Source organism: Dipodomys ordii, unplaced genomic scaffold, assembly GCF_000151885.1.
Source record: "Dipodomys ordii isolate 6190 unplaced genomic scaffold, Dord_2.0 Scaffold103, whole genome shotgun sequence".
NCBI lineage: Eukaryota > Metazoa > Chordata > Mammalia > Rodentia > Heteromyidae > Dipodomys > Dipodomys ordii.
Genome location: NW_012267319.1, coordinates 1,749,864 through 1,770,162, shown reverse-complemented (window position 1 = coordinate 1,770,162; position 20,299 = coordinate 1,749,864). Strand labels below are relative to the sequence as shown.

General features: G+C 51.0%; 2 protein-coding genes across 2 annotated transcripts in view; one reads left to right on the top strand and one right to left on the bottom strand.

The window, feature by feature from the left end:
* Positions 1 to 19,466, top strand: part of C2cd2 (C2 calcium-dependent domain containing 2) — a 45,590-nt gene extending 26,124 nt beyond the window's left edge. The window contains exons 8-14 of the mRNA XM_013027344.1: positions 1,954 to 2,018; positions 3,120 to 3,244; positions 4,198 to 4,372; positions 5,740 to 5,853; positions 8,909 to 9,036; positions 10,901 to 11,219; positions 18,360 to 19,466. Of these exons, the coding sequence (XP_012882798.1) occupies positions 1,954 to 2,018; positions 3,120 to 3,244; positions 4,198 to 4,372; positions 5,740 to 5,853; positions 8,909 to 9,036; positions 10,901 to 11,219; positions 18,360 to 18,583 (1,150 nt within the window). The 3' untranslated portion in view covers positions 18,584 to 19,466. The remainder of the gene's footprint in view (positions 1 to 1,953; positions 2,019 to 3,119; positions 3,245 to 4,197; positions 4,373 to 5,739; positions 5,854 to 8,908; positions 9,037 to 10,900; positions 11,220 to 18,359) is intronic.
* Positions 12,330 to 12,717, bottom strand: LOC105993939 (mitochondrial import receptor subunit TOM6 homolog). Its single transcript, XM_013027330.1, has one exon. It carries the CDS (start codon positions 12,690 to 12,692, stop codon positions 12,480 to 12,482), a length of 213 nt encoding a protein of 70 aa, XP_012882784.1. The 5' UTR covers positions 12,693 to 12,717; the 3' UTR covers positions 12,330 to 12,479.
* Positions 19,467 to 20,299: the final 833 nt, after the last annotated feature.

The window sequence follows — 20,299 nt, the reverse complement described above, 5'->3', positions numbered from 1 at the left end:
AAGTGGTGCTGTGGCTCAAGTGGTAGAGTACTAGCCTTGAGCTGAAGAGCTTAGGGACAGCATCCAGGCCCAGAGTTAAAAATAAAAAAAATTCTCCAGTCACTATTGGAAACCTTCAGTGATCACAAATCCAAGAAAGAGTAGATTAGGGCCTTATAGACATCACCCCAAGATGAGATCACCCCAAGTAGAAACAATCATTGCATGGGAACTGGACCATATCTTCAAACAATAAGAATGTTAGGCTATCTTGTAAAACCAGAACTGAGATAATGATCAGCCAGACCACACACATTGACCAAGACTGCCTAAGAATGCACAACTCTCATCCCTTGGCCCCATTCTTTCTCTATTTGAACTTCAAGCTCCTGTCAGCACCCTTGAGATGGGCTAAAATTAATACTTTCCACATTCCCAACACAGCTTTGTTAATTACAATCCTTGCCTGCCTTTTCACCACTATTTTAACTTGCCTTCTTTGGAGCAAGTGGCCAGACTAAACATGTTGCAACTCTTAGAGTCGGGCATATGGTCTAGGACTCACTTTGATTACACTAGCACTATAAAAATTAAAATAAAACAAATAAAGCAAGTAAACAAATAAGCAAAGCTATAGGTGGGTATGATGGCAGACACCTGAAATCCCAGCGCTATGGAGGCAAATGTAGGAAGACTGTCTCATTGAATCTGGGGTACATAGTAAAACCTTGCCTAAAAACAAACAAACAAACAAACAAAATTAAATAAAGCCATAGATCACTATATAAATAAATGCACAGAGGAAAAAGAAAAAGGACTGTAAGAAAACCCACTAAGGTGGGCACCAGTGACTCACACCTGCAATCCTAGTTACTCAGGAGGCTGAGATCTGAGGATCATGGTTCAAAGCCAGCCCCGACAGTAAAGTCCATAAGACTCACCTCCAATTAACCACCAGAAAACCAGAAATGGTGCTGTGGCTCAAGTGGTAGAGTGCTAGCTTTAAGCTGAAGAGCTCTGGGACAGTGCCCAGGCCCAGAGTTCAAGCCCCATGACTGACAAAAAAAAAAAAAAAATCCACTAAAGCCATCAGAAATAATCATGAATTTGTGATTAAAAAAAAAAATGACATCTTAACTGAAAAGAAGGGCACTGAGGAGGGGGGACGTGGCGGGAGCTGGGTGTCCGGTGCTACCTTTAGTAAACTCTGCAGTCCTGCTGTCGATCTAACCGTTACCCTCAAGTGCTCTTGAATGTAATAAGTATTAAATACAGCTCCTGCTTGCCATGGGTCCCACATGCTCTACTGTCCTGTGGCTGCTGTGTGTGACAGCACTTGTCTGTCCCCATCTTCATGTAGAAGCAGCCCCATTGTTCACCCCCAGAAGGTGGGGCCCAGGAGTCTAACATGGACTCATTCAGGATGGTCAGATTACAGACAGATTACCTACAGCTTTGAGTTGCTTTGTATTAAAGGAGAATCTCTCTCTCTCTCTCTCTCTCTCTCTCTCTCTCTCCTCTCTCTCTCTCTCTCTCTCTTTTTATCTGTAATCCTAGCTACTTAGGCAGAGAGTGGGAGGAGCACCATTTGAGGTCAGTCCAAGCTAAAATCCCAAATCTGCATGTCATGGTGCATTCCTGTCATCTGCAGCTACTGGGGAGGCTGAGCTGGGGGAGGCCGTGATGCCAGGCCAGCCTGGGCAGCAAAGCCTAAGACTCCATTCCCACGAGGAAACCGTGGTGCCGTGGTGCCATGTGCCCATGAGCTCAGTGACTGCAGGAGGCCCAAAAGCAGGCAGACCGTGACTCGGGCTCTCCTGGCCAGCAGGTGAGACCCTGTCATAAAAATAACAAGCAGGAACAAGGCTGACGTGTAGCTCCGTGGTAGAGTACTATCCCAGCAAGCTCAGGGTACTGAGTTCAAACCATGACGCACTATACTTTTATGGATTCCTGGTGTTTTTCTTTCCACAGTGAGCTGAATGCCAAGTCCAGGGAGTTACAGCTGCAGATCACAGAGGACGGGCAGGCCTCGGAAGGTAGGTGCTGTCACTCTAGACAGGCTCCTGCTGAGTAATCCAGCATATTGGATGTGTTTAGGTCTCCATAAGCAGATCAAAGCCGGGAAGACGGCTGACCCTCGTTCAGTGGATCCAGCTGTGTGGTGAAGTCACCTAGTTACCTTCAAGGCATGAGGCAGTTGTTTCTAACTAGCTAGCCATGACCCGGTCATCAGCAAATGTTCCCAGGCTGTCTTCCTGAATCTTTTTTTTTTCCAGCCCTGGGGCTAGAACTCAGGGCCTGGGCACTGTCCCTAAGCTTCTTTTTACTCAAGGCTACCACTTGAGACACAGCACCACTTCCAGGTTTTTCTGTTTATGTGATGCTAAGGAATTGAACCCAGGGCTTCATGCATGCTAGGCAAGCACTCCACCACTAAGCCACCTTCCCAGCCCCGTCTTCCTGAATCCTACAGTCATGAGCTGTGCCAGCTGGCCCTGAGATCTGACATTCCAGGAGATGTTGAGCGGGACTTACAGGGTAGAGCAGTGGGTCCCAGCTCCTACTGGTCTTGGCCCCATCTGTGCCAGACCAGCCTTGCAAAACCCAGCAAAGATCACCCATGCGACCTGAATTCAAAATCACGTTTTACGATGTGCCCCGTGTCCTGTATTCTCTATGCTCGTAGTCAGGCTCTCCATCTCTCCTTTTACTCTACCCCACTCTTACACATATACACATATTTGAGGATAGATTATGTTCCTCTTGGCTTTTTCTGCCCCTACATTTTTAAAGATGTAAGTCCTAAGAACAAATGTATTTTCTTATACCCACAGCACAGTTAGCATCTTTTGATAGATATTGATCCAATTTTCGAATCTGCCATTTGCATTCCAGGTTTTAGATGCGCTGAGCATTTCTCTCCTCTCCATTGGGGGTCAGATTGTTACCTGTGACTGTCTTGTGGTGGCTGAGCCACCTCTGTAGCCATCGGTCTTTGATGACACTACTAGCTTGTGAAATTCTGAAATAAGGCCTCCTCTGCTCACACACTCCACTCGGGGTGTGTGCCGGTGGCGGCTCCCTGAGGGACTGGGAAAAACGTGCACAGATAAACTTTCTTGTCTTCTGTTCCTTAGGTCTGTTGGCAACAGCAACAGTTCGTCTGGACTTGTTTAGGAAGCAGCCTTCAGGACTGCAGATCTTCACGCTGAGCAGCGAGCCCGCCCCCGGCAGCTCAGTACTGGGTTCGGTCACTGCAGAGGTATGGTGCGTGCTTTCCGTGGCCGCTCCCAGCCTGCGCCTCCTTTCAGGAGCGTTCACTTGAGTCTGCCAGAGCTTGCTGTTGCCTCTGTGTGATGTAATGTTTGAGGCTCATCTAGGAGAGCCCGGAGGAGCACGGCGGCTTCTACATGGGTCGGGACAGTCCTGCCTGTGATGGGGTCGAGTCTCTGTTGTGCAGGGTGACTTCTCATGCCCATGTCTAGAAGACCATTTTCTTAAATTTCTCTTTCATTTGCATCTTCACGTGCTGGTTTCAGCTCTCGTGGTTCTATGCCGTTTCTGGGGAAACCCAAGTTAATAGACAATGCTGACTGTCGCCGGTTGCTTTAGAGGAGGCCCGTGTTCCATTGCTACTCAGCATTCTGCCCTAACCCACCACATCCACGTGGGATCACCTGTGGATTGAAACTCACTGAAGCAAATTCAACTGTATAAACACATGTGGACCTTTTATTTCCAGCCACTGGCCCTTTGGCAGAACAGAATAAACAACTCTTTCCATAGTGTGTACATTATATTATGTGTTAGAAGTTATCTAGAGGCCATTTAAGGGTTGAGATTTGACTACTGACACACAAAGCCTTAAGTGTAAGGCCAGGTGCTGGTAGTTCACACCTGTAATTCTAGCTACTCAAGAAGTTGAAACATGGTTGGAAGCCAGCCTGAGCTAAAAAGTCTGTGAGCCTCTTATCTCCAGTGAGCCAGCAAAAAACTGGAAATGAAGATGTGGTTCAAATGATGGAGCACCAGTCTTGAGCAGAAAAGCTCAGCGACAGTGCCCAGGTCCTGAGTTCAAGCCCCAAGACCAGCATAAAATAGAGTATGTGGATGCATAGATGGCACCATTTTAACCAAGGGACCTGAGCATCCTGGGGTTCAGAACCAACCAGGGGATGGGAGAGCGGGACAGTCCAATAACCAACTTCTCTGCAGTTTTCCTACATAGAACCTGGTGAGGGGAAGTCCTGCCTGGCGCCTCTCCCTGTGCCTGCTGCGAAGATAGAGAAGGACCGCACGGTGCTGCCATGTGGCACTGTGGTCACCACTGTCACCGCGGTGAAGACCAAGCCTCGCTTTGACGTAGGGAGGGCATCCCCGCTGAGCTCAGGTGAGACGCCGGGCACTGCCCTGCGGGAAGTCTGCGCATGCTCATAGGCTGCACCTGCCCTGCGGGAAGTCAGCGCATGCTCCTAGAGTGCACTTGTCCTGCAGGAAGTCTACATTGCCCCTAGAGGGCCCCTGCCCTGTGGGAAGTCAGCATGGCCTTAGAAGGCACCTTCCTGCAGGAAGGCTGTGCATGCTCCTAAAGAGCACCTGGCCTTCAGAACTCTGGGCATGCCCTGAGGGTATACCTTGCCTGTAGGAAGTCTGCACATGCTCCCTGGCCTTCAAAGGGCTGCCCTGAAATTTCAGGGTCCCTTGTGTTATAAAATCCCAAGGAGAATTCACATGACTCATTCAGGCTGGCTTTGGTGTTGGACAGTAATCCTTTCAAAGAAATAAATGCTGACGGGCTAAAGCAAGGATCAGTCAGAGGTTGTATATTCTGAAGCACAAGTGTAGGAATTCCAAGTTGTTAGATTCTGATAGAACGGGTTAAATCCAGTACTCCCCGAGACTCATTGTGGAAATTCAGCACCGATGGTTGAATATAGGTTAAAAGTCATTCATAAGGGGCTGGGAAGGTAGCTTAGTGGTAGAGCGCTTGCCTTGCAAGCATGAGGCTCTGGGTTCGATTCCTCAGCACCACATAAGCAAAAAGAAAAAAGCCGGAAGTGGCGCTGTGGCTCAAGTGGTAGAGTGCTAGCCTTGAGCTGAAGAGCTGAGGGACAGAGCCCAGGCCCAGAGTTTAGGCCCCACGACTGGACCCAAAAAAAAAAAAAAAGAGTTTCAAAAAAAAAAGTCATTCATAAGCCAGGCATGATGGCAAATGTCTGTAATCCCAGTACTCAGGCTGAAGCTAGCCTGCGACACGTACTGAAACCTTGCCTCCAAAAACAAAACAAATGTTGGGCCATGAGACTCTTATCTCCAATTTACCATAAAAAGCCAGAAATGGAGCACACACACACACACACACACACACACACACACACACACACATATGAAGTCTGACATGCTTTTGTACTTGGCCCCACATCTCAACCTTGGAGAAACCTTGTGGCGTGTGATGTATTATTATTTGATTCATACAGTGTCTCTGCATGCAAAAGCACTACCTTCCCAGACTAGATGCTGGGCACACACAGGTCAGAAATGCACGTCTGGCCTCATTAAAATAGCTCTGAAACCTGGGCTTCCAGCCTCCCTTTGATCCCACCACGTAAAGAATGATGGCAACTATAGATCTGAGGTTTGGCTCTGACTGGTGCCAAATGCAGGGCCTAGCGGTGCAGTGAATGTACTGTCCCCCACCCCGCCCCAGCCTTCCACTCAGCTTTGTTGTGCCTTTGGTGATGGGTGTCTCTCTGACAGAGTCCCCTGTGAAGACACCGGTGAAGGTGAAGGTCATTGAGAAGGACATCTCGGTCCAGGCCGTCCCGTGCCACAGCACACCCGTCAGCAAGACGTTCTCTTCCTCAGACACAGGTAGGGGAGAGCACCTGCTCTTTCCTCTCTCCGTGTTTGCACTGATTTCCAAGTTTGGGAAGAGGTGGGGGCTTTTCGTTATAAGTTGCAAGTGAGGAGATCGTGAGCTGGAGGGACACTGCTCCAGCTAGTTTGGGGGAAGACTTTAACAAGATGTAGAAACCCCAAGGAGGCATTCCTTGCTCTAACTTCCTGAACACTGTGTTTCTTGTCTTTAACACATCCGTGACCCTAATGCCATCAGTGAGCAGGACTGGAGACACATCCCCAGGCAGAGCCTGCACTCTGCTTTTGCATGCTAACAACAGTGGCCAGCCCTCTGGGTACCAGTTCTCATATTTAGGGTCGTTTGGGGGGTAAAGGGTCTGAGTGGAGGACTAGCTTCTCCCTCCTCCTCCTGGGCCCTCAAGAGGGTCCATCTGCCTGCAGGTGGGCAGTTTCTCTCCTCCCCCCTCCTGTTCTCTCTCATGGTGTCCAGGTCAGAGATGGGCAAGGCCTTCTCCAGGAGTTCCTGTCCACTCTGGGCATGGTCTGTTTTCTCCAGGGCACTGCTGCCCTTCCCTAGAGGGTTCCATGGCCTCTGTGGACCTGCTCCGCTGGCCTCCTGTGTCCTTGTGGACGTAGGCCGGGCCCTCCTCTGCTGTGACTCCCTCCTTCCCCACGCCTCCCTTCTTCACTGCTCCAGGCCCTTCTCCTCGGCAGATGCTGTACAGAGGGGGGATTACAGTTATGAGTAGCATTTCTTGCTGAACATTTTTACCCCCTCCTTTGTTTTTCTCCTTTCCCTCCCCCACTTCTCCCCCACCCCACCTTTTTTAAGGCTTTTGGCTGGTGCTCCATGGTGGAGCCAGTGCTCAGGTCATGGTCTGCTGTGTAGCAGGTTTCCCAGGCTTCCCTGAGAAGCCCCTTGACCTCCACCCACCCAGGACTGCTCAGAAACCAGCCTTGGAGGAGGGACTCCTATGTCCCTCCCCAGGAGCTTTCCTCTAGACCTTTCTTTGCTCTCAAGTAGGGGCAGGGCTGGCTAAACAAAACATCATGCTTCTACACACATTTCCGGGACTAGCGTTGTGATCCCCAGATCTCTACGAGGACGAAATAAGGAGTCCTGCAGTTTAGTTCACCTGCGATGGTGCCCATCCTGGGGTAAGCACCCAGTCCCCAGGTGGCCTGTGCTGGGTCTGACTTTCTGGGCATTCCCTTCCTGGGTCTCCAGAGCTTCGTGTGGGCTCGGCCTTTCAATGCAAGGCAGCCCTTCTCAGTTTATCGATCTGTGTGAAGTTGTCCGTGGACAGCCAGAGGAAGGGTGATGGAGGGCAAGTTCCAGGAGGGTAACCATCCAGGTGCTTCTGTTAAGGCGTGGGTGTGCCTTCCTCTTGGCACTGGCTACGGTGGCCACCCAGAGACTCTTGAGTCTACCATTTAGGGATTTAGGGCCCTTCCATCACCTGAGCATAATCTCTGAAATCACTGGTCATTAGAGATTGAACTCAGCCTTCATTTTCTCTTCCTCACCCCTCCCCACAATGTGACAATTTCTGATCACGGTGTTGGTTCCCTTGTCAACCAGTCCCCATTTCCATTAGCATAAACTGGGTGTGGTTGTAAGAGGCTTATTATACATAAGAAAAGACCACCTGGAAAATTCTCTGGGTTCCAGCAGCTCATGTGTTGGGACTTGAAGGAAGGCCTGATGTTCCTTTCACCTGGGTGCTTCTCAGTGCCCTGCCTGTGCTCCCTGAATATGGCCAACGCTGAGATGGGAAAGGTTCCTTTTCGCCTCCTGCTCTGCCATCTTTTTTTCTTTTTTGTCAGTCCTTGGGCTTGAACTCAGGGCCTGGGTGCTGTCCTCGAACATTTTTGCTCTACTGCTTTGAGCCACAGCATGACTTCCATTTTTTTGGTGGTTAATTTTGAGATAAGAGTCTCATGGACTTTCCTGCTTGGGCTGGTTCGAACCATGACCCTCAGATCTCAACCTCCTAGGTAACTAGGATTACAGGTGTGAGCCACCAGCACCTGGCCTGGTCTGCCATCTTTAACTGCCTTAGCAGAATGCTGTAAGCTACAACATGGGCTGTGGCACCCAGTACTGCTGCCTACCTGGTTGCCTAAAAGAAGGAGTCATTTTTTATTTTAAGTAAGAGAATCTGCCTCTTAGGGCCTAGAGATAAACAACTCTTCCACTATGATGGGTCCACAAACACCTACAGAAGACAACAGCTGGTGTGGGTGAAGTGTGATCGTTGTCAGCTGGCCCTTCCCAGCTCTGATTGAAGTGTGATCGTTGTCAGCTGGCCCTTCCCAGCTCTGATTGCCATTCTGTGTTTCACCACTCTTAGGAAGAAGGAAGAGCTATATGCCTTTCAAAAATCAAAGCCTGAGCCAGGCGCTGTGGCTCACGCCTGTAATCCTAGTTACTCAGGAGGCTGAGATCTGATGATCACAGTTCAAAGCCAGCCCGGACAGGAAAATCCATGAGACTCTTAACTCTAATACGCTGCCCGAAAACTGGAAGTGGCGCTGTGGCTCAAGTGGTAGAGTGCTCACCTTGAGCTGAAGAGCTGAGGAACAGTGCCCAGGCCCAGAGTTCAAGAGCCACGACTGACAAAAAAAGTCAAAACCTTCTAAAATTCTGAAGATTTAGTCATTCTTTACTATTGTCATTTTCATCAACCCTATGGATGACAATCCTCCACTTAACCCATAACAGAACACATGAATCTTCAGTGAGGGACCACCCAGGGGTTCAAGTTGTAGATCAAGCCTGGTTAACCAACCAGTCACAAGTCACATGTGACTTGTCACTCATTTTTATGAATAAAGTTTTATTGAAAGCTAGCCATGCCTGTTCATTCCACATGGCCTCTGTCTGCTTTCACTCCTCAAAACATGATGGGTGAGTTGTTACAGAGGCTGGTAGCCTGCAAAACCTAAACTACTCACTCTCTGGCCCTCTGTAGAAAATGTTTGCCAAGCACCGCTTATAGACCATTTCCATTAGCCCTGAAGTTCTCCTGTTTGCTAGTGAACTCAGCACTATCTTTCTTGGCAGAGCTGTTGGTGTTGAACGGCTCAGACCCAGTGGCTGAAGTTGCCATTCGCCAACTCAGTGAATCGTCCAAGCTGAAGCTCAAGTCCCCCCGGAAGAAAAGTACTATCATCATTTCAGGGATCTCCAAGGTACAGTCAACTCGGCCGCTCAGCCTCTTCCCCTGTGAGGGAGTCTGTTCACATACCCAACCAACACGTGAAACCCTCCTTTCCCCTCATGTCAAATGGTATCTGCCCCCCAACAAGGCAGCTTGGTGGCCTTATGATGGCACAGGTAATCCTGTTTATGAAGGAAATGTGCAAGGTCCTGGCCCGTGATGTTTGCGTGTGGACGGTGGGTGGATCCTTTTGTATGATGTGAGACTACCCTCGGCTGCAGGTGCTGCTTTCAGGGAACTGCCCAGCCACTGTTTTGCCCATTACCCATATCTAAAGCATTTTAATTTTTGCAATGAATGTACATTTCTTTTGATATCAGAAACAAAGAAAGGTTATTGTCTAGAATGCTCCATCCCCACTCCTTCCTTCTTCCCGCTTGTGATGTCTGTGGGTGTACATGCTCCACCCCCAGCAGAGGAGGGAAACCAGGCTGCAGGGCAGGCCAGCTCTTGAGACCAGGGGCCACACAGACTCAGGCTCCTTCTTTTTTTTTTTTGGTCCGATCGTGGGGCCTGAACTCTGGGCCTGGGTGCTGTCCCTCAGCCCTTCAGCTCAAGGCTAGCACTCTACCACTTGAGCCACCTCCGGCTTTTTTTTTTCTGCTTATGTGGTGCTGAGGAATCAAACCCAGGGCCTTATACATGCAAGGCAAGTGCTCTACCACTGAGCCACCTTCCCAGCCCTCAGGCTCTTTCTTGATCCTTGCAGATGTACACGTGGAGGGGTGGTTGAGAGGTTTTGTTTACAGTGAGACAGGAAGAAATTTAGCACATGGACTGGTCACTGAAAGGGTGGACAGGAGCGATACTGATACCAAAACAGAATGCCTGAGTCTCCATTGCACTCTGGGCACCAAGCTCAAAGGATAGCCTTGAAAATCAGCGGGATGGGTGGAGCCTCTTCTTGGATAGCCTTGAACATCAGCGGGGTGGGCGGAGTCTCTTCTTGGATAGCCTTGAACATCAGCAGGATGGGCGGAGTCTCTTCTTGGAGCCTGCAGCAGCCAGGTGGTCTCTGGGGCCACAGCCCTGATCTGGCTTGCTGTGGTTCCCAGCCCTGGCTAAATGAGCAAAACAAGTCCACCAAGAGATGTTTTTCATTGGTGCTCAAAGCATCCCCATCTGCATTTGGCCAGCACTAGTGGTACAAGATGCACTGTTGTCAGAAAAGCACGGGTGTCCATCTCATCAAGTAAAGTCAGGTGTCCACCTGTTACCCAGGTCAAGAGCAGCGTGACTGGCCCCTGAGCAGCCCCCTCCTCCCCAACATCTATGTTCCCACCAAAGCCGCGGCCCTGACTCACCCCACAGGTCCAATGAGTGTCCATGTGTGTTCCCATAGGAATATAATGTAAAGTGACCCATCACTACTTGAAGGCAGCCTTAAAACACTGTAGGGACAAAGATTAAAAGACTTAAGTCTGTTGTGCCTATCTATAATCCCAGTTACTCAGGAGACTGAGATCTGAGGATCGAGGTTTGAAGCCAGCGTGGGCAGGGAAGTCCATGAGACTCATCTCCAATGAACCACCAAGAAGCCAGAAGTGGAGCTGTGGCTCAGGTGGTAGAGCTCTAGCCTTGAACACAAAAGCTCAGGGACAGCTCCCAGGTCCAGAGTTCAAGCCCCAGGACCAGCACCAAAACCCCCAAACAACTGAGTCTGAAATATCCAAGTTCCGCCCTGTAAAACCCTATGTGCTGCCTTGCATTTCACGTGCCGAGCAGCTCAAGCACGCCGCTCTCGAGAGGACGTGAGCAGCGCACTGCCTGCCCCATCTTCCCTGGGTTAGCATTGGCCCTGGCCTCAGCGCCTGACGGTGCCTTCTCCTCCACAGACCTCACTATCTCAGGACCACGAAGCTGCCCTCATGCTGGACTACGCGGCCTCCATGGGTGAGGCCTGCCAGGCGGATGCTGTCCCCGAGCCGGTACCCCCAGCACCCCCAGGGGCAGCAGTCTCCGCCCCCCCTGTGCAAGACGAGCCCACCCCGGCCCCGCCCGAGCCCCGGGAGAATGAGCTGGACTGCTGGGACCTGGAGAAGGGGTCTCAGGCAGCAGCGTGGTGCAGCCCAGCCCTGCTGGAGACGGATGGGGACGAGCTGTCAGAGAGCTCCCTGAGCGCCTCAGAGCCGGGCACTGCCAAGAAGACCAAAGGTACCTGTCGAGCAGCCCTGGGCCTCCGCTCAGCGGCTTCGTCCTGTCCTGGTTTCCGTGTGAAGTTTGAGTCCTCATCAGCCTCCCTTCCCTTCGTCTTCCATGAGTCCATCAAGCCTCACCCCCTCACTCCTAAACTGCCCTGTACAGAGTGCGCAAGCCCCCCAAAAGCTGTGGGCATTCTGGGGGCTCGTGTGTGTGTGTGTGTGTGTGTGTGTGTGTGTGTGTGTTTGGTGAGAGTGGCTGCATCACCTCTTGCATTTGGAGCTAGTTTGTGTTCATGCCAAGAGGTACCTCCCCTGCCTGGCTCACTCCTGAGCTAGCCAAGGCATCGGAGGGTCGCCAGAGTCAAGTGTCAAGGTAGCCAGGGGCTCCCAGGAGAACCAGGCAGAGACTGGGGCTTCAGCTGCAGGGCTGGACACTTGTTTGTCCCTCTCAGATTTTTTTCTTCCAGCTTGAGTCAAGCTGAGCCTCACTACCTGGACCTCACAGGATCTATAGGAAAGGAAAACCCTAGAAATGGATCGATCAGTTTAATATGTGTGTAGTGATGAGCTCCAATTATCCACTGAAAGATATAGATGTATGGATACAGATAAATGAAGAGAAAATGAGAGGAGTTCAGACCTCCAAATTCTCAGTGTACCTCCCTGTTCATTCTGAAATGCAAAATCTTACTTCCTTACGCTTTCACAAAACACCTTCCCCCTCCCCTCTCCTCTTTCCTCCCAAGAGTCTCCCTGTGTTCCTGCCTTCGCTGGCCCTTGCTGCTCAGAGCCTCTCCTTCTCTGGCAAGTGGACCGATGCCTTTGGGATGTGGGTCGCACTGTGCTGGGGATGGGCTGCCTCTGATGATGGGGTCCCCCCCGCCCCGCTGTGGATGCAGGGGCTACCTCGGACACCAGCTTTGAGCGTCTGAGAGGGAGAGTGATGTTAGCCAAACAGCTCACTTCACTCCTGGAGCGTGACTGCCTCAACCCAAGATTTTCTTTTTTTTTTTTTTCTGTGTAGTGTCTTTATTTCAAATACTTGTTATAGCACCATTCTTAATCCTTTAGGACATGAACAAAGGTCACCTCCCTGCAGAAACATCACAACTATGTACAGAACTTTCACAGAACCAAGGCAACAAACACTTCAGTGTTAGAAAAGGAAGGAGAAACTTCAGCTGCCATCAAGCATTATCTTGTGGTGGCCATAAACTATACTCTTGTTTTGGAAAGTTTGGGTAGAGCACAGGAATTCCGATTGTCTATTTGGTTACACTCCCGGCCGAGGTATCATTAGATCAATGTCACTCAAATTCCTGGCCAGCCAAACTCCTGAAGCAAATAGTCCCAAACTGAGGATCAAGTCATTCCTATCCGTGGCACTGCGGCAGACGCCCCGGAGCCAGACTCCCACGTTGTCTGGAATCTCAGGGGCTTCATTTGCTGGGCCGGCTGCGCTTACCGCCGCCCCACTGGAAGCCATAACCGGACTCGCAGCCTCCGCACAAGCCCGGATGTCTAGCGCCGGTCCTCAACCCAAGATTTTCTAAAATGAGATATTTGGCAGAGGTTTTGTTCTAGTTTTTCATGCAGGGTTTTGGTCTTGTCTTTCTTTCCTTCCTTCCTTCCTTTCTTCTTTCTTCCTTTCTTTCCTTCCTTTCTTTCTCTCCCTCCCTCCCTCCCTCCCTCTATCCCTCCCTCCTTCTATCCCTCCCTCCCTCTTTCCCTTCCTTCCTTATCGGTTGTCAGGCTTGAATTCTGGGCTGAGTGCTGTCCCTGAGCTCTTTAGCTCAAGGAGAGCACTCTACCACTTGAGCCACAGCACCACTTCTGGTTTTCTGGTGATTCACTGGAGATAAGAGTCTCTAAACTTTGCTGCTGGGCTGGCTTTGAATTGTGATCCTCAGATTTCAGCCTCCTGAGTAGCTAGGATTACAGGTGTGAGCCACTGGCACCTGGCTCATTCCAGAGGTTTCTAGAAGATTCCTGTTGAGCATCTCTTGAGATGTTGGCAAAAATCCTAGATAAGTCTGTGTTGTGGTTCCCAAGTAGTTTTCATTTCACAACAAAGTCTTTTTGGGGAAAAAAAAAAGCTCAGGGACAACACCCAGATCCTGAATTCAAGCCCCAGGACTGGCAAAATAACTTAATTAACTGATTTTAAGAATTCCAGTTGATATACTAAATCTGGTTCTTTATGACTTCCTTGACAAGGTTCCTTTTAAATCAAAGTATGAGTTTCACCAGATTTTGGTTTTTTTTTGCCCATGTTTTTTTTGGTATGAACATATTAATCACGTGCTCTGGGGCTTGAGCTACAGTCAAAGTGTTCTGCTGCTTGAGCTACATCCCCCAAACATCAGGTTTTTTCTTGAGGTATTTATCCAGAATGTTCTTACCTAGAATTCTAGGCAAATCATTACTGCAAAGTGAATAATGCTATTAGTTGCTACAGCCTAATAAGGGAAGAAGAAAAAACTTCAAGTTACCTAGTAATTTAGAGTTCTGACATTTGTTGGCTCTACTGCAACTAAAGAAAATGTATGCTTGCTTTGGGTCAAGCTACCTACTAATAAAATGTTTATTCTTAAAAAAAACAAAACAACAAAGTCTTTTTGGAAGCTGGTACCATGGGGAAGAGTTAGTGGAGTTTGTGTTGTCTCTGCCATTCTCCGTCTGTGCTCTGAGGTCTGGGGAACTGAGGAAGGGAGGGCTTGCAGGCGGGGTCTTGATTCTGTTGTCTGCTTCCATGTTGCTTGGGACTACAAGTGTGAACTTCCATACTCAGGTCTCCCCCTCTCTCTTCTCTGTCTCTCTCTCATTTTCCCTTTCCCTCTCCCTCCCCCTTCCCTCTCCCCCCCACCCCCCATCAGTACTGGGGTTTGAACTCAGGGCCTGGGCACTGTCTGTGAACTTTTTTGCTCAAGACTAGTGCTCTACCACTTGAGTCACAGCTCCACTTCTGGCTTTTTGGTGGTTAATTAGAGATGAGAATCTCACAGAATTTTCTGTCTAGGTCTCAGCCTCATCAGTAGCTAGGATTACAGGCATGAACCACTGGTGCCCACCGCCAGTGTTTATTTTCATGTTAGCATGCCACCTGACCCTTTGGTCTTCGCAGGGATTCTGTTCTAGGCTTCTGTGTAGAATCCCCTGGAATTTGGCAGGCTGGCTAGAAATCTAGGTTACTGTGATGCTTCGGCTAAGGTTTTCAAAAATAAGTTCATTTTTTTTTGTCTTGAAAGGATTGACAACATTGTTGAACACCAAGAATGGACTTGATACCACTAATCCTTACCTGCAGAAATGCTAGGATAGTAAGTCTTAATATAATTGCATGACTTACCACACGGCATCAGGGGAGGTTTTAAAATAGTAACTGGGAAAGGAAGAAAGCCTCCCAAATGCCCTGCATTAGCCTCTTAGCATGTGTGTGTGTGTGTGTGTGCATATGTGGAGGCGTGTACGTGTGCACGTGCAGGGTAAGTGACCCCAACTCTGACTGGTCCTCCATTCTGATGGTGCTCTTGCGTGCTTTTCTTTTTACCTCCTCCGTCTCTGCATCGCGTGCTCATTCCTTTAACTTAAGAGGATCGCTATGCCTACCAGAGTTAATTCCTACACAGTAAGTTATTTTCGACTTCTGTTTTTAAATTGTGTGTCACTGTACTATGAGAAAAGCACGTAGAAGGTATAGCAGTGCTCACCCGTAGTCCCAGGTTGCTCCCTGCCCGTCTCCCTGGTGGCTGGATGGGTCCTCGTGGTGCTGCCTACTGGAAGGGGTCACCATGGAGTTGTGACGGGGGTCAGAGGTCCCTTACAGTGCCTGGAGTCATGGAACCCAGACTGGGGTCGGAGTCCCTCAGTGACCCTCCTGTCCTAATGGCTGGTGCTGCACACGGACCATTCACCTGTCCATTTGGCATCCGCAGCTGTTTGGGGAACAACAGCATTGCTCTTGGCTGTTGCGTTCCTGTTTAAAAGATTTTAAGACATTTATGTATTTGTTTTTGTGGGTTTGCTTTGCTAGTGCTGGTGCTTGAACTCAGTGCCTTGTGCTCTTGCTTGGCTTTCTTGCTCCAGTTGGCACTCTACCACTTGAACCACATCTCCACTTCTGGCTTTTGGCTGGTTAATTTGGGAGAAGAGTCCCATGGACTTTTCTGCCCAGACTGCTTTCTAACCTCAGATCCCAGCCCCCTGAGTAGCTGGGATTAAAGGAATGAATCAGTGGTGCCCAGTTTAAAACACACTTCAATTAGCTATTTATAGCCCTTCAGGATCACACAGACAAGTAAGATGCATTTAGAAATTCACGCAACACCAGAGCAGTCATTTAGAAGAAGGTTTAACTCTGTTGTGAATTCGTACATCAGCTTTTTTTTTAAGCCGTACTTGAGTTTTCAGCTCAGAGCCTTCTGCTTGCTAGGCAGGGCCTGTACCAAGGGAAGAATTCTTAATTCTTTCTCTCCTCTCTACCCCTTGTTTAAAAACCTTGGTTATTTTATACTAACATAAGCCTCAGGTTTCATACAATTTCTCTCTAAATTGTTACTGTTACCATCTCCATTTTATCTTATATTAACTTCCTTTTTCTTCCTTTTTAGTTCCTGTCATGGGGTTTGAACTCAGGATCTCCAACTTTTGCTTGGCTTTTTTTTTTTTTCACTCTGCCACCTCTGGCTTCTTGTTGGTTAATGGGAGATAAGATTCTCTTGGGTTTGTCTGCCCAGGCTAACTTGAACCATGATCCTTAGATTTCAGTCTCCTGAGTAGCTAGGATGACAGGCATGAGCCACTGGTGCCTGACTATTAATCACCTTAATCATAGAAATTTAGGGGTCCATGTGGCCATCTGGCACATGCAGAGACTGTGCAGTGTTCACGTCTCTGCACGGGACTAGAATTAGCATTCCCTTCTCCCTAAACATGAAAAAACGGGCATTGAGTAATACACACCTAGCCATACGGTGTCTGTGGGCTCATCAAACGTATACAGTAGGAGCTGACCAAATCCAGGCCTTTCATGTTTTCATGTTGTGTTTGGAGCCTTGTCACACAGTGAGTGCTTTATTCTGAACTGTGGTGACAGCTGTGCTGCAGAATGCAGGTGGAGTTCAGTCCTGTAGACTGTATCTGGGCCTCCTCCACCCGCCTCCCCCTGCCCATCCCTGGGCCTCCTCCACCCTGCCTCCCCCTGCCCACCCCGGGCCTCCTCCACCCACCTCCACCCGCCTCCCCCTGCCATCCCTGGGCCTCCTCTACCCTGCCTCCCCTGCCCACCCCTGGGCCTCCTCCACCCTGCCTCCCCTGCCCATCCCTGGGCCTCCTCCACCCGCCTCCCCTGCCCACCCCTGGGCCTCCTCCACCCGCCTCCCCCTGCCCACCCTGGGCCTCCTCCACCCTGCCTCCCCTGCCCACCCCTGGGCCTCCTCCACCCGCCTCCCCTGCCCGGCCTGAGCTCACTTTTCGACTCTTGCACTCTTCCGCTGCATGGGAGGGAGTTGAGGCAGGGTGCGGGTCTGGTCCCAGGTGGCAGAGGAGGTGGTGGGGGTCACTGGTCAGGAGGCACAGCTCACAGTGATGGGCACTGAACTCGCCCTTCTGCCCAGAGCAGCAGCTTCCGTGGGCTCAGAATCACACGCCATCACCTTCTGAGCAGCTGTGGTGTCCGCTGGCATCTTCCAGAGGAACGGGGCCCGCAGGCTGGGGTAGGGAGTTGGCGTGTACTGAGTGTGAGGCCCAGTGGCCCGTGGCAGGTTGACGGGACATGTCAGCAGTTTGGCAGGTGGGAGACTCAGGCAGGAGCTGCTGTCACATCTTGAGGCTTCAGGTTTTGCTTTTTAAGTCCTTCCGCTGATTGGGCTAGGCCCACCCACTTAATCTGCCAAATATTGCCATCAGCCAAACCAAGTAGTTCTCGAGTCATAGAGGAAATGCTTTTGACTCTCAGGTACCACCCAGTCTTAGTAATTTCCTTTCCTTACCAGCCACTGCACAGTTCACCTACACAGCAGCACCTAGACTAGCGTTTGACTGAGTCCCTGAGCACCGGGGCCGAGTCGGTACAGACACTGGACTTCCTAGGCAAGCTGTCAGACGGGTTGATACCCAAGAGCCAGCAGGACACACTGTCACCTGTGCCAACCCCAGAGCTGGGGATGGCCGTGCCCTGGTCACCAAGCAAAGCGTGGTAACTGTGTGAGCTGTGTGGCAGCCAGGTTTAAACAGACTTTTTAGAATTGTTTAGGGGCAAGGCCCTGGATTTGATCCCCAGCACCGACAAGAAACAAAACAACAAAACCTGTGGCTTAGAAGAGAAAGTTGGATGAGCTGGGGGGCGCCAGCTCTCCCACATGGCTGATCCTGGGGTGCCCTGCCCTTCCCCAACACCTCTCCAGAAATAGGATGGTTCCAGAATCGTGCTCCAGCCTGTGTTGGGCCACAGGCCGTGCTGAATGGCCCTCCCCAGGGAGCAGACATCTGGCTGCCTTGCTTGAGGACAGCGCCCATCTGTGGGCAGCCCAGAGTTGCTGGGTCTAGGAACAGGGGCTTCAGAGCCAGCATGGCCAGTGGGCGCTCCAAGCCTACACAAATCAGTGTCGCCTCCTCAAAACTCACATTCTTATTTGTGAGCTGGGCCCTGGCTCCCCCCTTCCCTCCTGCCCACCCCCTACCCGCCTGGCTTGAGTAGCACCTGGCAGACACCTGCAGAATTCCAAACCCCGCCCCCATGTGCCCTTCATGCCTAAAGCCAGAGTGACTGTGCACAACAGGGCGCAGTCCCATGCCCAGCAGAGAAAGCAAGACATCCGCCCCAAAATAACCAGCAACACATGGAGTTGTGGCTCACATGGTCAAGGGCCAGCCTGTCAAGTGCGAGACCCTGAGTTCAAACCCCAGTACCACCAAGCCTTATTGTCTGATAGTTCTGGCTAGAGTAAATGCAGTCCATTCTCCCAACTTTCCAGCTCCTCTGAGGTAGGAAGTTCAGCCTCATGTCAGCCCCACGGCTGCTGACTGAGGTAGTTTCCTAGGCAGTCCGTGCCAGGCGCCTCTCCAGAGCTGCCCCAGGCCCGGCTTTCTCCCCGCTTCCCCCCCCCCCGCGCCCACCCCACCCTGCTCTGACTGCCCACCCTCCCTCTTGCAGGAGGAATGCTAAAGAGAGGCGCCAAGTTGTTCTTCCGCCGGCGGCACCAGCATAAAGACCCGGGCATGAGCCAGTCGCACAATGACCTCGTGTTCCTGCAGCAGCCCGAGGAGTCCCGTGCGAGGAAGGGAGCCACCCTCACCCGGCTCCTCAACAGGAAGCTGCTCTCCAGGCACCGAAGCAAGAACACCATGAACAGCAGCCCCCAGGAGCCCTGCGCCTAGCTGCGCCCCCTGGCGGCTGGAGCTCAGATGTGATGGCCCCGCCAGGGGATGGAAGGGCGGGTCAGATGTCTGCTGGTGTAGCTTGGTTGTTTCCAACCACCTGGTGTTTTAAAGGGAAAAGGCCGCCTGCCACTGCAGCCAGGAGCCTCCCCTAGGCTGGACTGGGACGGCTGTTGCGGGCCCCAGTGATAGGCTTAGAGGGACGTTTGTGGGGAGGAGGCTGCGAGCAGGGAGGGGTGAGGGGGCGCGGCTCTGGCGCAGGGCTGTGTGCTCTACACGGTGTCCTGAGGAGCAGGTGCCTCTGGTGGTTGCTGTGAGTGAGACCCAGATCACCTGTTCCGACTCGCTGCTTAGAATGGAAGCATGGGCCTGGCAGCAAGGATGGGCCGGTGCACCCGGACGGCTTCTTGGTGGAGACAGTGCTTTATGCTGGGAGCTGAGAGGCGTCGACAAGGGCAAGAAGGGATCCGCCTTTAGCATGAGCCATAGAACTTGAAAACATATGCAAACACTAAGTAAGTGCTAAGCCCGGCGTGAGGAGCACTTCTCGAGGTTACCAGGAATGTGCATGCCGGGCACCTCCGCAGATGCCCACAGGAGCCCTGCGCTTGTCTCCTGCGCTTGGCCGCTCGCTGCTGTGCAAAGCTGTCAGGCATCCACCTTCCAGCTGCCTCCCACGGCAAGCTGATACGGGACGCCAGGAGCAGCAGTGCGCAGCCACTTGGAAAAGAAGGACGCATGCGCACGCACGTGCACACACATACACACGCACACATACACACACAACACAGGTGTTTGCCAAATATTGCCATCAGCCAAACCAAGTAGTTCTCGAGTCATAGAGGAAATGCTTTTGACTCTCAGGTACCACCCAGTCTTAGGAATGGAGACCTTGCTTCTGGTCTCCAGTGGGAGGAGAATGAGAATGAGGCTGGAACACAGCTTCAGTATGAGCACGCATGGGTACACTTGCTGAAGAGCACCTCGCATTGGGGTCGAGCATGGCTGTCCGTAAGATTCATGTCCTTCCGATGAGACTGGAGAGGCTGACATGAAAACCCGACTCTGTCATGGGTGTGAAATTGGCTCACTCCTTAAGACAGGCACTTTTATTAATCCTCCAACAAATCTATCACAGGTAATAGAGCCATCGGTGAGCAAAAACTCCTTTATGAAAGCCAGAATTAGAGTTTTTCTTTTGTGTTTTTGAGGGTAAGATTGGAAAACTACATAAGGAATTTTGCCTTCTGATAAATGTGAGAAACTTGCTGGGTGTCTTGGGGCATCCTTCCGTTCAGGTACTCAGGAGGCTGCCGCAGCAGGGTTTGGGGTTTGGGGCCTGCGCTGTATAGCGAGCTCAGGTTTAGCAAAGTCCCGCTGAAGCAAAAAAAGGAACAAGGGTAATTTGTTTATCAAGTGACTTGGAAGTGACTTGCAAGCGCGCTTTGCTTCGGAAGCTGGCATTCTGATGTCAGTCACTCGGGGGGGCTGTCAAGGCAGGTGGCACGTGAGGCCCTGTGGTGGACAGAAACTGCCACACGGGTTGATTCTGGGAGGAGAGCGTGTGCAGGCTCACACTCAGTGAGGGCTTCAGCACAGGTCCAGTCTTGCATCTGAGGGGCTTGGGAGGAGACGTGTTTCGCGTCAGAGGCTGACTTCTCCCGCTAAGCCTCCCCACAAGAATTGTAGGATTTTTTTTTTAAGCCAGGGATGTTC